Consider the following 13,508-nt stretch of genomic DNA (forward strand, 5'->3'; position numbering starts at 1 on the left):
CCCCGAGCGCCCGCGCCAGGCAGCAGCCGGGCAGGGATGCTCCTGCGCTCCCGGACGGCCTCGGGCCCAGCCACCTGCTCGCCTGGGAAGGTAGGTCTGCGGAAGGAGGGGCGGGGAGTAGGTGAGGCCGCGGGAGGGACCCATGCCCAACCCCGGGGGACCTCACCGAGTCCCTCCCCGGGGTCCGCGTCCCAAACTCTGGGAAGAGGTGGGAAGTGCCCCCCATCAGCCCTCATACCAGAAAAAGCAAAATTCAAGAAATCTGTCCTTGTACACGTGGCCTTGTGGCTGAGAAATACCTGGGTAAGCACTTAGGGCCAGGCCCCCAAGACCAGGGCAGTGTTCAGAGCAGGAAGGCCGGTGTCCACCCCAGCAGTGCTGCCTCCCCTCTCCCGCTCCTGGGACCTCGCCCGCTCCCGGGGCTGGCTGCCTGCGTGGAGGGGCGGCCTGAATTCTGGGAGGACCCCTCCGCTCTCTGCTACATAGGGGACCAGTCCCCAGATGCTGCCCTCTTCCTTGGAAGTCCTCCCTAAGTCTCCTGACCAGGCTGCCAAGAGAAGAACTCGGACCACCCTTCCCTGGAGGTTCCCGGGGGGGGGGGGGTCACAGGGAGCAGGGTTGAGAAGGGGCAGATGGGGGCACCAAGGGTCAGCAACCTCTGAGTACAGGTCGTGGGGGACCTCCTGCCCTGCCCATCCTTCAAGAGAGCAGTTCTCACTGAGCACGAGGTGGGCGGGGAGGTCAGGGAAGGAAGGCGCTGTCAGCTGATGGCCCAGGCAGCCGCTGCTGACCGGCAACTTGGCCCGAAGCAGTCAGCTGGGCAGGGAGGGGCGCTTTGAGGAGCCAGCCCGCTCCAGGCCTCCTGAGCTTCCACCCCACCCTGCCTCAACTTCCCCCTGCAAGGGGAGGTGGAGTGTGGGGACTGGGGTGTGTCTGCATGTTTTGCTTTGGTGGGAGTCCTAATTGGACCCAGCTGGGGAGCTGCTCCTCCTCCAGCCTCAGCCCTCCACTTCCCGCAGTCAGGCATGGGCACAGAAGAGCTGTGTCGCAGCAACTCGAATGTCAGAAGTCCCCACAAACCCAAACCAGAGACAGGGAGCTGCCCCCAGCCTTGGCTGCACCCTCGCCAGCCCTGGGCAGGAGCTGGGTCCAGGGGATGAGTCATCCCAGCCTTATTCTACCTTCATCCCCTCCGGGCCCCCCAACTCTTACACTGCTCATATGACTGCACCTCCTACCACTGTTCAGCTGACACCCCTCTGTACCCACAACCCCCCGTGCAGCTCATGTGGTCTGCCCAGTGGCCCCCCCAGAAGTCATATTCACAGCCCTGCACCCAGATTCCAACACACACATACACAGCTCCTCCCAAGGCATTTGCAGCCCTCCCTGAGAGCCCCCAAGGACCCCACAGGCACAGACAAATCTGATTCCATCCAGTCCTGGGCAGTGGCAGAGCTTGGCTGTTTCTGGTCCAGTCCAGCAGCCAAGATGAGAAGGGATGGGCACCATTGCACAGTGCTCTGGGTCAAAAAGCGCGCTTGGATACCCCAAACTGGGAGCCCCTTTTTGTCCTCTTGTACCCACCCTTCTGGGCTCCCCTCTTGCCCCTCCATTCCCTGGGTGCCTGGGGCTCCCTTCCCCTTCCCCAGCCTTGGCATGAGGCAGAAGCAGCTGGCTGCAGGCAGGCATGGTGCTGCCAGGGAAGACCCTCCACTCACAAAACAGCCTGGAGTGGTGGGAGAAAGTGGAGCCAGGGTGCACGTGTATGTGCATGCACACGTGGTCACATGCAGAACACCCCAGGGCACTCAGCACCACCTCTCCGTGGGCATGAGCAGGTCCAGCTTTGCCCTCACCCACCGCTTCTTTCTACACCCACCCAGAGCCCTCTGAGTCCTCATTCTGTGAAGGAGGCCAAAGAAGGGCCTGATGCTCCCTGTGACCTCGCAAGAGTGGGTCTTCCTGCCCCTGGAAATGCCCCCCCCTCCACCGATGCTCCCCGTGGCCCTGTCGGGCTTAAGGCCCTGCTGGCTGCTTCCTAGAGGGCAGTGGGCGGGTGGCTGAGTAATCCCTTGTGCCTGCAGGCAAGAGATGCCCACACAGGGCCTGGGGGAGGCAGAGGGAACTGAAACAAAGTCCTGTGTGCCCAGGCCCCCGCTCTGCCAGCTGCCCCAGTTCCCCTGCGCCTTCCCTCCAGGGGAGTGGGGAAGCCGGCTGCACCCGTGCAGGGAGAGCCCCACGGGCTCCTGGCCAGCCCCTTCCCTCCTCCTTACCCAAGCTCCCCCTCCCCCACTCCCACCCAGAGCTCCTGCCCTGGGCCTAACAAGTGGCCCATTGTGCCTCTGGGAGCCGGCAGGCACGGGCAGCCTGCAAGCGGGTGCCTGGCGTGGCCTGTTTCCTGGGTCCTTGAGCTCGCACCCAGCTGATCCTGACCCCCTCCCACAGCTGGCCCCTCCTCCCCTGCCCCAGGGTCGAGCCAAGAGGGCATGGGCAGCCCGGCCTAGCAGGGCTTTCCCTTCCTTCCTCCTTCTCCACAGAGGACACGCAGAGGAGCAGCTGGCTCGCCCTGAGTCCTCCAACCTTAACCCAAGCATGCAGGGACCACCCCGAAGCCTCCCCGCTGGGCTCAGCCTGGACGACTTCATCCCTGGCCACCTCCAGTCCCACATAGGGTCTTCCTCCCGGGGGACACGGGTGAGTGAGTCAGTAGGAAGGAGGGTGTCTTGGGGGCCCGGAGTTGGTTGGGACGCTAGCTAGTCAGGTGGGGGCAGGAGGATGAAAGGGATGGAGGGAGGGCTGAAGAGAGTTCTGGGGGGCCTCACTGGTTTCCCACAAAATCGTCAGGTGGGCCTGGGACCGTCATTGAGGGGTATGGGCTGTGCCTAGTAGCCATCCCTCCCTCCCACCCTGCTGGGCCCTGAGCTGCCGCTCCTGGCCCCTCCCCGCAGGTGCCCGTGATCCGGAATGGTGGCTCCAACACCCTTAATTTCCAGTTCCACGACCCCGCACCCAGGACTGTGTGCAATGGCTGCTACACACCAAGACAAGATGCTTCCCGGCACCCGGGTAGGTCTGTTCAGGGGCCTCATGCCAGAGATGGAGGGCCAGGGCCCTGCCATCTGGCACTGCCTTGTGTCAAGCGAGAGGGGCAGCAGCGGGAGATGGGGTTCTTGAGGCCATGAGGAGGTTCCTCAGAGGCCTCTGGGCTCACTACGAGCCCCTCCCTGCGGAGCCTGCTGACTCTGCAAGAGACATCATCCGCTTGGGGAGAGCAGGCTGATGCATCCCTTCCCCTGACCTCCAGCCCTTCCCCTGCCCTCCAGCCCGGTGCCAGGGAAAGGAAGTGTGCAGGAGCCCTGGGCGCAGGGGGACCTCCTGCAGGGACTGGGGATGGAAGGGTGGAGGTGATGTGGGTATCTGTTGGCTTGGGAAGGGGTGGAGACTGTCCCATTCAGGCCCAACAGGCTGCCCAACAGGAGGTTAGAGAGGCAGCTCTAGGTCCCGGCCCAGAGGTCCTGGGAACTCCTGGGTGCAGGCCAGCCCTGAATATGTCTCTCCTAAAGTGACATCTTTTATGCAGCATTCCCCTGAGACAGGTGCTGTGTAAAGGAATTTATTCATTTAACAAAGTATCCAGCCTGGGCAATATAGCAAGACCCTGTCTCTATCAGTCTGGGTGACACAGCAAGACCCTGTCACTTAAAACACACACACACTGGGAGGCCGAGGTGGGTGGATCACTTGAGGTCAGGAGTTCAAGACCAGCCTGGCCAACGTGGCGGAACCCCGTCTCTACTAAAAATACAAAAATTAGCTGGGTGTGGTGGTGGGCGCCTGAAATCCCAGCTATTTGGGAAGTTGAGGCAGTAGAATCGCTTGAACCTGAGAGGTGGAGGTTGCAGTGAGCTAGGATCATGCCACTGCATTCCAGCCTGGGCAACAAGAGCAAAACTCTGTCTCAAAAACAAACAAACAAAAAACACCCACACAATTATGGAACACCCAGAGCATGCTGGACACTATAAAAACCCTTTACAAGGCTCACCTCATTTAACCCCTTGATATCCTGACAAAGTAGTGGTGATGATGACTGATAGCATCCCAGTAAGGAATCCCGCCCACAGAGACGTTCAGCCACAGAGGCTGAGCTGCAATTCACACCCTTGTCCATCTGGTCTCAAAGCCTTTATGCTGCTGCCCTAGCTACTTAGAGGCTAACAGTTATGGGTAAGTTGAGGACTCAGTCACAGCCATGTCTAGGGAATGGGTTTCTGACCTTCACTGAGAGCCTCTTGACTGTGGGTCAGGCACTGTGCTGGGTACAGTCACACACACTAGTTGTCACTGAATCCTTGTCACGATGACCCTTGTTTTACAGAAGTGGAAACTGAGACACTGCAAGGGTGACTGTTGTGCCCCAGGCCTTGGCAGCCAGTAGGTGGCAGAGCTGGGGTCTGAATTCAAGTCTGTCCCCTCCAAGCCCAGCATCTTTACTGCCACACCCCAGCTGGGGTGTCCCCTGCATTCTCTACAAGTAATGATTTCCAGACCTTATTCTGCAAGCACTTAGGATAGTCCCAGGAAAGAAGGATGGGGGTAGGGCCAGGCACAGCATTCTCAAAATCCATTTAAATTCACTTAAACAAACAAACTGAGTCATCCACTCAAACAAACGACGTGATGTTGAAACTTTGAACCCACAGAGATCCATGCTCTGAGGAGCTAAGGGACACACAGGTTCGGGTGGAGACCACTGCCTTTCACTAATGCTCTCCTGCACGCACCCGACAGACCCCACGTGTTATCAGACCTGGCCAGGCCCTGGGAGCAAGCCCTCTGCAAGCACAAAGATCCCTGCCTCCCAGCATGCCCAGAACTGGTCAGCCACGTGGACCAAGGACAGCAAGCGTCAGGACAAGCGCTGGGTCAAGTACGAGGGAATCGGGCCCGTGGATGAGAGCGGAATGCCTATTGCCCCGCGATCCGTGAGTCCAGGGCTGGGGGCCACAGAGAGATGGGGCCCAGGGATCTACAGGAAGCTCGACTTGTGTGCGTTAAAGTGGGGGTGGGGCAATAAAGGCCACACCCAAACCATCCCAGACTAAGCAGGGGTTCAACCGCGGTGGGGTTCAGGGGCCATAAACCTCATGAAGCTACGGACACCCTCGTGTGCCTGAGTTGCTCAAGTGGTTTGTGCAGGGTACAGATCTAGAACTCCCATCAGTGTCTCAAAGGTAGAGAACCCTGCTATAAGGGATGAGGCTGTGGGGCACCCTCTCTTAGTTTCATATCCCCAGGGCCTGTCACGACGCTCATGAAATGGTTGCTGAATGAATGACTGACTGGATGAATGAACGAGTCTTGTCTGAGAAGATCTCTCACTGTGGCAAGAGTGGAAGGATCTGGGGGTCCAGTTAGGACTGGGGATACCCTGCCCTTTTCCATCCACTTTCGTGTCTTGACTTAGCTCTATTTTCTTTCTTTTGTTTTTTTTTCTGAGACGGAGTCTTGCTCTGTCGCCCAGGCTGGAGTGCAGTGGCGCAATCTCGGCTCACTGCAAACTCTACCTCCCAGGTTCACGCCATTCTCCTGCCTCAGCCTCCCAAGTAGCTGGGACTACAGGCACACACAACCACGCCCGGCTAATTTTTTGTATATTTAGTAGAGACGGAGTTTCACCATGTTAGCCAGGATGGTCTCGATCTCCTGACCTTGTGATCCACCCGCCACAGCCTCCCAAAGTGCTGGGATTACAAGCGTGAGCCACCGCAAACAGCGGCCAGCTCCATTTTCTCATCTGGAAATTGGAGATGGTAACATACCCTTCCTGCCTCCCAGGGCTGTTTTGAAGCTTGAATGAAGCAGGTGATGCGAAACACGCATCTCACTCCTACGTTATTACTGTCAATTTTGGCCCAGGTGCAGTGACTCACACCTGTAATTCCAGCACTTTGGGAGGTCAAGGCAGGAGGATCACTTGAAACCAAAAGTTCCAGACCAGCCTGGGCAACATAGTGAGACCCTGTCTCTACAAAAAATAAAATAAAATTAGTTAGGCAAGGTGGTACACACCTCTAGTTCCAGCTACTCAGGAGACTGAGGCAGGACGATTGCTTGAGCCTAGGAATTGGAGGCTGCAGTGAGCTATGATCATGCCACTTCACTCCAGCCTGTGTGACACAGTGAGACCCTGTGTCCCCCAAAAAGAAAAATGTTCTTTGTAGAAACACTAGACATAAAGAAAAGCAAAGAGAAAAAATGTAAATTACCCCAAATCTCGTAACATCATTATTGCGTACACTTCGATGGACATCTTGCCATATATCTTACTTATATAGGATGTGTTACATGAAGCTATTGTTATTAAAGAGATGACAAGAGAAGCATTCCCCAGCTCGCCTATCGGGGGTTCAGGGGTGGCCAGAGAAAGGACTCATTAGGGAAAAACTTGTGGTTTGCTATTGGGAGGGTGAATAAGCAGGGATGACTGACTTTGCATTTTCTGATCCCAGAGTGTTGACAGCCCCAGAGACTGGTACCGGAGAATGTTCCAGCAGATTCACCGGAAAATGCCAGGTAAGATACCCTTCCAGGGTCCTCGCCCTGCCAAAGTGGATTCTGGCCCCTGGGGCTTGGAGAGCCAGGGAAAGAAAAGGGGACTTAGCTGCTCAACGGGTTCCTCTCCACCTCCCCCGAGGCTCTAATGGGTAGTCCTGAAAATAGGCTATCCCCTCCCTGTACTCGGAGCCAGCAGTGCTCTCTAGAGCATGCCCAGAAGGACACTGACCAGCCACTGTCCCCCAGCGTCCTCTGAGGGGACTGAGAAACCATTCCTTTCCTGAAGTCCCTGTCTGATTTCCCTGCCAGGCTGGAATGCCACTGTTAGTGGTCATTTCCTTACTGGAGGCATTGTTTTCTTCCACAACTCAAAATGCAGCCAACCCTGGGGGTGCCTGTGAGCTGGCTCTGAGGTCACCCATTCATTCAGCGAGTCCTTGACCATCTATTGAGCATGGACCACGTGCTGAGCACTATTCTAGGTGCCAAAGATCAAAGGAAGTCACACATTAAACACACACCTTTGACATGGCAGATGGTGGAAAGGGCTATGGAAAAATAAAGCCAGACCAGAGGAGTGCCCCAAGCAGGGAGGCTGCTACTTCACCCAGGAGGGGCCAGGAAGGCCACTTGTAAGTGGCGTTTGATCAGACCACGGAGGGAGTGAAGGAGTCGGCCTGGCAGAGCTGGGGGGAGGATTCCAGCAAAGGGAGCTCCAAAGACCCAGAGGTAGAAGCATGTTCTGGACTGGCAAGGAGAGCCTGGCCTGGAGCCAGGAGCATGTGGTGGGAGATGGAGTTAGAGAGGTGGTGGGGTCAGGGCATGTGGGGCCTCGTGGGCCATTACAAGGACTTCAGCTTTTACGGTGCAAATGAGGAGGAGCCACTGAACGGAAGAGTGCCATGCTTTGACAGGTAATGGCTGAAAAGGTTATGCCTGGCTGAGGGGTGGGGAAGGAGTGGTGGAAGTAGAGTGACCAGTTCCCTTGCCTGGTAAGGGCTGGGGAGAAAAGGCCACCTTTACAACTTTACTTTAATCCAGGTGAGAGGTAATCGTGTGTTAGACCAGGGTGGTAGCAGTGGCCCTGGTGGGACAGGGTGAGACTATGAATACATTGCAGTCACTGGAATTTGCTGATGGATTGGACGTGGCATGGAAGAGAGAGTCAAGGATGGTTTTAAACCTCAGCAAGCTGAAGACTGGAGTTGCCATTTGTCAAAACAGGAAAGCCTATAGGAGGAGCAGGTTTAAGAGGCACTCACAGGCTGGGCGCGGTGGCTCACGCCTGTAATCCTAGCACTTTGGGAGGCTGAGGTGGGTGGATGGCCTGAGTTCAGGAGTTTGAGACCAGCCTGAGCAACACAGTGAAACCCTGTCTCTAGTAAAAAAAAACACCAAAAAATTAGCTGGGTGTGGCGGCATGCACCTGTAATCCCAGCTACTCGGGAAGCTGAGGCAGAAGAATTGCTTGAACCTGGGAGGCGGAGGTTGCAGTGAGCTGAGACCATGCCACTGCACTCCAGCCTGGGCGATGGAGCAAGACTCTGTCTCAAAAAAAAGAAAAAAAGAAAAGAGGTGTTCAGTTTTAGACACGTGTTCCCTCTGAGTGAAGAGATTGAGTAAGTGGATGAATATCCAAGTCTAGTTCATGGGACAAGGTCTAAAACTGCAGATGAAAATACCTGGGACTCACTCAAAAGAGATTTTGGGACCAGCCTGGCCAACATGGCGAAACCCTGTCTCTATCAAAAATACCAAAATTAGCCGGGAGTGGTGGTGTGCACCTGTAATCCTAGCCACTCCGGAGGCTAAGGCAAGATAATTGCTTGAACCTGGGAGGCAGAGGTTGCAGTGAGCTGAGATCACCCCACAGCACTCCAGCATGGGCACCTCAGTCTCAAAAAAAAAAAAAAAAAAAACAAAAAAAAAAAAGAGAGAGAGAGAGAGAGATTCTGATTTAAAGTTTCCCCGGTAATTCTCGTGTGCAGCCAAGATTGTGAATCATGGGAATAGATGGTGTTTAAAAGCCTTAAGACTAGCTGGGTGCGGTGGCACACAGCTATGGTCTCAGCTATTTGGGAGGCTGAGGAATTCAATTCAATTCAATTCCTGGGAGCCCAGGAATTCAAGTCCACCTTGGGCAACACAGCATGATCCCATCTCTGGAAAACAACAATCCATAAGACTAGACAAGATCACCTAGGGAGATAGAGAGACAAACAGACCCCAGGACTGAGCCCCCATGCCCCTGGATGCTTAGAAGTTTGAGAAAGGAGGCGGAACCAATAAGGCAACTGAGAAGGTAGAGCCAGGGAGGTAGGAGGAAAACGGAGAGATCTCCCTGGGGCCAAGTGGAAAGGGAATTCAAAAAGGAGAATGTGACCAGTGGTGACAAATGCAGCTGATGGGTTGAGTAAGATGAAGACTTAGAATTGACCGTCAGATTTGGCAACGTGGAGGTCACCAGCATCCTTGATAAGAGTGGGTGGATGGGCAGTGGTGAGCAGAAGCCTGTTTAGGGAGACCAGGAGTAGGGGGATTGGAGATGGTGAGGTCTTTATGGTCACTGGTTACAGTTTGCTATGGGGGAAAGCAGACAAATTCAGGAGTCGGAGGAGGGTGTGGGGTCCAGTGAGGGGTGATGTGGCTGGCGTTTAGGCAGGCGCCGTTGTAGCATGTGTGTGTGTGTGTGTGTGCGCCGTGGGGACCAGTGGGTCAGTAGCTCTTCCCAGGAAGAAATTCCCAGGCACCTTGAGGAGCTAGGAGTGGGTCTGGGCAAATGGGGAAGGAAAGCGTTTGGAAGAGGGTGCAAGTCGAGGTCCCCCAGCCTGAGTGGCGAGGGCAAGTCCACAAAGGTCAGGAGAGGGTGTGTGTGGGAACGGGGAGGGAGGAGCAGGAGGGCTTGGGCAAGGCGGCTGCCCTTTTGGCTCACTTAGGCCCCAAGCCTGCCAGAGGCATTTCAAGCCCTCCAGAGAGCTGCCCTCCTAATTCCTTCCCTCCCTTGGGACATTCTTCAGGCCCTGACTCAGTCCTCGGCCCCCTGCTCTAGGGATGTTGGGAGCGGCTGTGGTTGCCTCCCAGGGCACCCTGTCTTCGCTTTCTGCCCCGTCCCGTGACCTGGTCCCTTTTGCTCCTGCAGACCTGCAGCTGGACTGGACCTTCGAGGAGCCACCCAGAGGTGAGTGGATGCAGCCCACCTGCCTGCCATAGCTCTGCACCTGTGTCCGTCCCTCCCTGGCGCTGGGACCTGCAGCCCCGCCTGGCTTTGGGGCTCTCCAGTTGGCTCCGTTCAACTTGAGAGGTTTTTATAGCTCATTTCCAGAGCACTTCAAATCCCCCAGTAGGTGGTAGTTAACAGCCTCAGCTTGTCCGGGGAATGGGGCGCCTTGCCACTCCCTAGCCGGGATTTCTCTGGACCTCCCTTTCCCTATCTGTAAGATGAGATCATCACCTACCCGGAGTCGCTTTGAAGATTTAGTAAACGTTGTAAAGCTCTGGGGGCAACGCCCACGTTCAGTGTCCCTGAGCACCAACCACCCTGTCCCCGCCATCCACCCAGGAGCAAGGGGGTGGTGCTGAAACCCTAAATAATCACCCAGGCACCCTCAGCCCCAGTCCTGGCCTGTCTCCTCCCACCTTCACTGGTTTCCTGGTGTACCTCCTCTGCAGACCCCAGGCATCTAGGAGCCCAGCGAAGACCTGCCCACAGGCCCGGCCCGGCAGCATCTTCCAGTGGGTGAGCATAGTGGGGAGGGGCCGAGGGCTGCGGAAAGGCGGGGCCCATGAGACCCCATGGGATGGGCGCCCCCTCGTGGCCACAGCCGACACAGCCTCGGAGCAGCAGCCGGCAGTGGGGGTCTGACGTTCCTGTCCCTCTGGCCTCTGTCCCATCTCTGGGTCTCCACCACCCCCATAGACTCTCTTCCTTACAGGGCCAAAGGGGACGGGAGGGCAGGCGTGGACCTGGCACTCGCTCCTGGCCAGGAACACCTGTGATGCGTTTGTGGTCAGCAGCAGGAACTCTTGCCCCAAAGATCCCACCGGTCTTGTGAGACAGGGAGCAGGGCGGCCAGGGCAGCCATGGATAGAACTGTTGAGGGGAACTTGGACCTGGGGCTGTCCACTTTGAAACCTGAGAGAAAACAAGGGATGTGGAAGAACCCAAGTTCCCGCCTGATAGCACGGAGAGAGGAGCCCCTTGGAGGGATAAGGATGACATTCCTTTCCTCTGTACAAACCACAGGCCCCCCGGGCTGCTGGGGCCCTGGTGGGGTCAGCACCACCGTGGGAATCAGGATCTTTGCTCTCAGAGTTAAATCCTTGAGTTTCTTATTCCCTTGCAGGGAGGGACTCATCTCATTAGCATGGCTGAAACTGGCCTGTGGCTCTGGGCAACGCTGATAAGGTTCAGAGGCAAAGGGCTCAAGATTTGGACACTGAGTTCTGGGTTTAAGCCTGTGCACTGCCACTAGCCATGTGACTGTGGGCACCTCACTCAATCTGAGCCTCTGTGTCCCCATCTTTTAAGTGGTGATGCCCAGAGGGTTCAATGTGATCATGTATGTATCATGCATCATGTTTTGCACATAGCAAGTCTGCACAACATTAGTAATATACAGGCTTAATTATGATTACAGCTTCCTTAGGTTAGGAATGACACATTCCATTCTCACCGTCACTTTTATTATTACCAAAATCAGAATGGAGTCATAATTACAGCCAACAAATCCCAATCCTTGGTTAGACATTGCATTATTTGATAAGCCGGATGCAGCAGTTCCTCTCGGTGGAAACTTTCAAACAGAGACTGGAACATTCCATGTAAGCCAGCCAGGAATGGGGCCCTGGAGGGGAGCTAAGGCAGATGTGACCATGTTGTACTGCAGTGGCTGTGATGGTCTCACAGATGGAGTTACTGAATCCAGCACCCTCATGGAACTAAGCCCAGCGAGCAGAAATAACTTGGCCAGAGTTGCAGGGCAGGGCTGCCTCTGGCTTTCCTTGCCCGTGAGTGTACGATCACTCAGCCACAGCACCCAGAAAGACCAGCTTCTTCAAAGCTGAACAGATGCACATAGCCACAGTCTGGGGCCAGACCAAACACACATGCAGGATTTAGCAAAATGGCCCGCATGAGAGGGTCGGGCCACACCTGGAGCAAATATATGTGTGAGGCCTTCTCCCGGGCACCTCACACATGTTCTCTCACCAAATCATTTCTATATTACAGGTTCTGAGCCTGAGGCTCTGAGGGATCAGTAACTTGTTCAAAGGTCACACATCCACTAAACAATGGAGCTAGAATTTAAGCTTGGAGCTCACACACTTCCACAGTTTAACCTTGCTTCCAGAGTAAGGGCAGGGGAGTCAGAGGCAGAGTAGACCCCACAGCAGGGACAAGGGCAGGGCGAGAGGGCTGTGTGCTGGCTTGTGCCTCAGTCTCCCTAAAAGGAAGCTGAAGAGATGTTCTTCCCTTTCTTCAGAAGAAGCTGGGACCACTCTGAAGAGTTACCTAGAAGCACCTTCAGCTACAGACCTGGGGCATTCTCCACTGTGCTGCAGCCCCCAAATCAGGTAGCCCACCCAGCATGTTCCCTGGTCAGCCCCGGCTGTATGCTGTATGGCCAAGCCCCTGTGCCACGATGTCCTTTCAGCTGGAATCCCTTGGAGGACACCGTGGGCCCACGGGAAGGGCAGGGGCCTGCAAGCCTGCATTTTGAGCCTGGCCGGTGTCCCAGTAGCCCTCTTCACAAGCTGACGCCCACCCACCTCCACACAGGTGCCCAGACGCCGAGAAAAAGTAGACAATGTTTGGACAGAAGAGTCCTGGAACCAGTTTCTGCAGGAACTAGAGACTGGGCAGAGGGTGAGTGCTGGCTGGCTCTCGGGGTGTGCAAGCACCCTCAGCTGATACATTTTGGAAAGTGAGCTCACCTGCTCTGACACACCCTTCCTACCCTTCAGCCCAAGAAACCGCTGGTGGACGACCCTGGTGAGAAGCCCTCCCAGCCCATTGAGGTGAGTGCTGCAGGGTGCTGGGGACAGCAGCCTGATAAACCAGGGAGATTAGGGTTTTGGGGGCCCCAGTGACCATGGGCATAGGCCACGAACTAAGAGCTCTCTCTCCAGTCCCACATGGTTTATTTCTGTAATGCCAGCACTCGGGACAGTGGCTGGCATACAGGAGGTGCTCAGTAAACATAAATAAATGTATTATTTAACTCAGTTAAATAAATGTGTTGGCCAAAGCAGGAGCAGAGAAGGGAGTGGTCAGTGTGCACTGGGATTATCAGGAAATATTCTTGGAGGTGGAGCTGGACCCTTGAGAAGCTCTAAGGGCCTGATCCGGCGGAGACCCATAGCAGAGGCTGGCAGGAAGCAGCGTGAGGGTGGGGGCGCCAGTCCCTGGGGTGGCGGGGGAACCTGGATGGGCACAGTGAAGCCAGGCCTTGGAGGGCGGGAGAAGATGGGAGAGGAAATGGGGAGCCCCACTGGTGCTGGAAGAGAGACATAACTTGGCAAAAACTGGTAGAGCTGTGGAATCGCGGGATCAGGAAGCGCGAAGGCACTCCGGGGGCTTGCAGGGCAGGTGAGAGGCCGAGGCGGGGATGTCCTCTTGGGACCCCGGGCCACATCTCCCGGCAGGAGTCCGGCCCGTGCGCTGAGGCCTGTCCTTACGCCGGCCCAGTGCGCCGGCCTTGCTTCTCACAGCCGACCTTTGACCGCTGCCCCCACCCCCACCGTGCGCTGCCCCTCACTGCCCAGCCTCTCCCCGCCCCCAGGTGCTGCTGGAGAGAGAGCTGGCCAAGCTGAGCGCCGAGCTGGACAAGGACCTGCGGGCAATTGAGACCCGACTACCGTCCCCCAAGGTGCCAGCCCCCTGGGTTCACCCGCGGGGCACGCCGTTGACCGCACTGTCGGGGCGGGCCCGGAGCCTTGGCGGCTGG

At 56.3% G+C, this 13,508-nt stretch overlaps 1 protein-coding gene across 1 annotated transcript in view; it reads left to right on the top strand.

Annotated features, from left to right (window-relative positions):
• The window catches only part of SORBS3 (sorbin and SH3 domain containing 3), a 30,567-nt gene that overhangs the window by 7,056 nt on the left and 10,003 nt on the right, over window positions 1–13,508 (top strand). Inside the window, exons 4-13 of the mRNA XM_011939835.1 lie at window positions 2,541–2,697; window positions 2,952–3,069; window positions 4,795–4,988; window positions 6,516–6,579; window positions 9,701–9,739; window positions 10,231–10,297; window positions 12,045–12,135; window positions 12,341–12,427; window positions 12,526–12,579; window positions 13,344–13,465. Coding sequence (XP_011795225.1) covers window positions 2,541–2,697; window positions 2,952–3,069; window positions 4,795–4,988; window positions 6,516–6,579; window positions 9,701–9,739; window positions 10,231–10,297; window positions 12,045–12,135; window positions 12,341–12,427; window positions 12,526–12,579; window positions 13,344–13,465 — 993 coding nt within the window. The remainder of the gene's footprint in view (window positions 1–2,540; window positions 2,698–2,951; window positions 3,070–4,794; window positions 4,989–6,515; window positions 6,580–9,700; window positions 9,740–10,230; window positions 10,298–12,044; window positions 12,136–12,340; window positions 12,428–12,525; window positions 12,580–13,343; window positions 13,466–13,508) is intronic.

This window comes from Colobus angolensis, unplaced genomic scaffold (genome assembly GCF_000951035.1).
Source record: "Colobus angolensis palliatus isolate OR3802 unplaced genomic scaffold, Cang.pa_1.0 Scaffold184, whole genome shotgun sequence".
In the NCBI taxonomy this organism is placed as follows: domain Eukaryota; kingdom Metazoa; phylum Chordata; class Mammalia; order Primates; family Cercopithecidae; genus Colobus; species Colobus angolensis.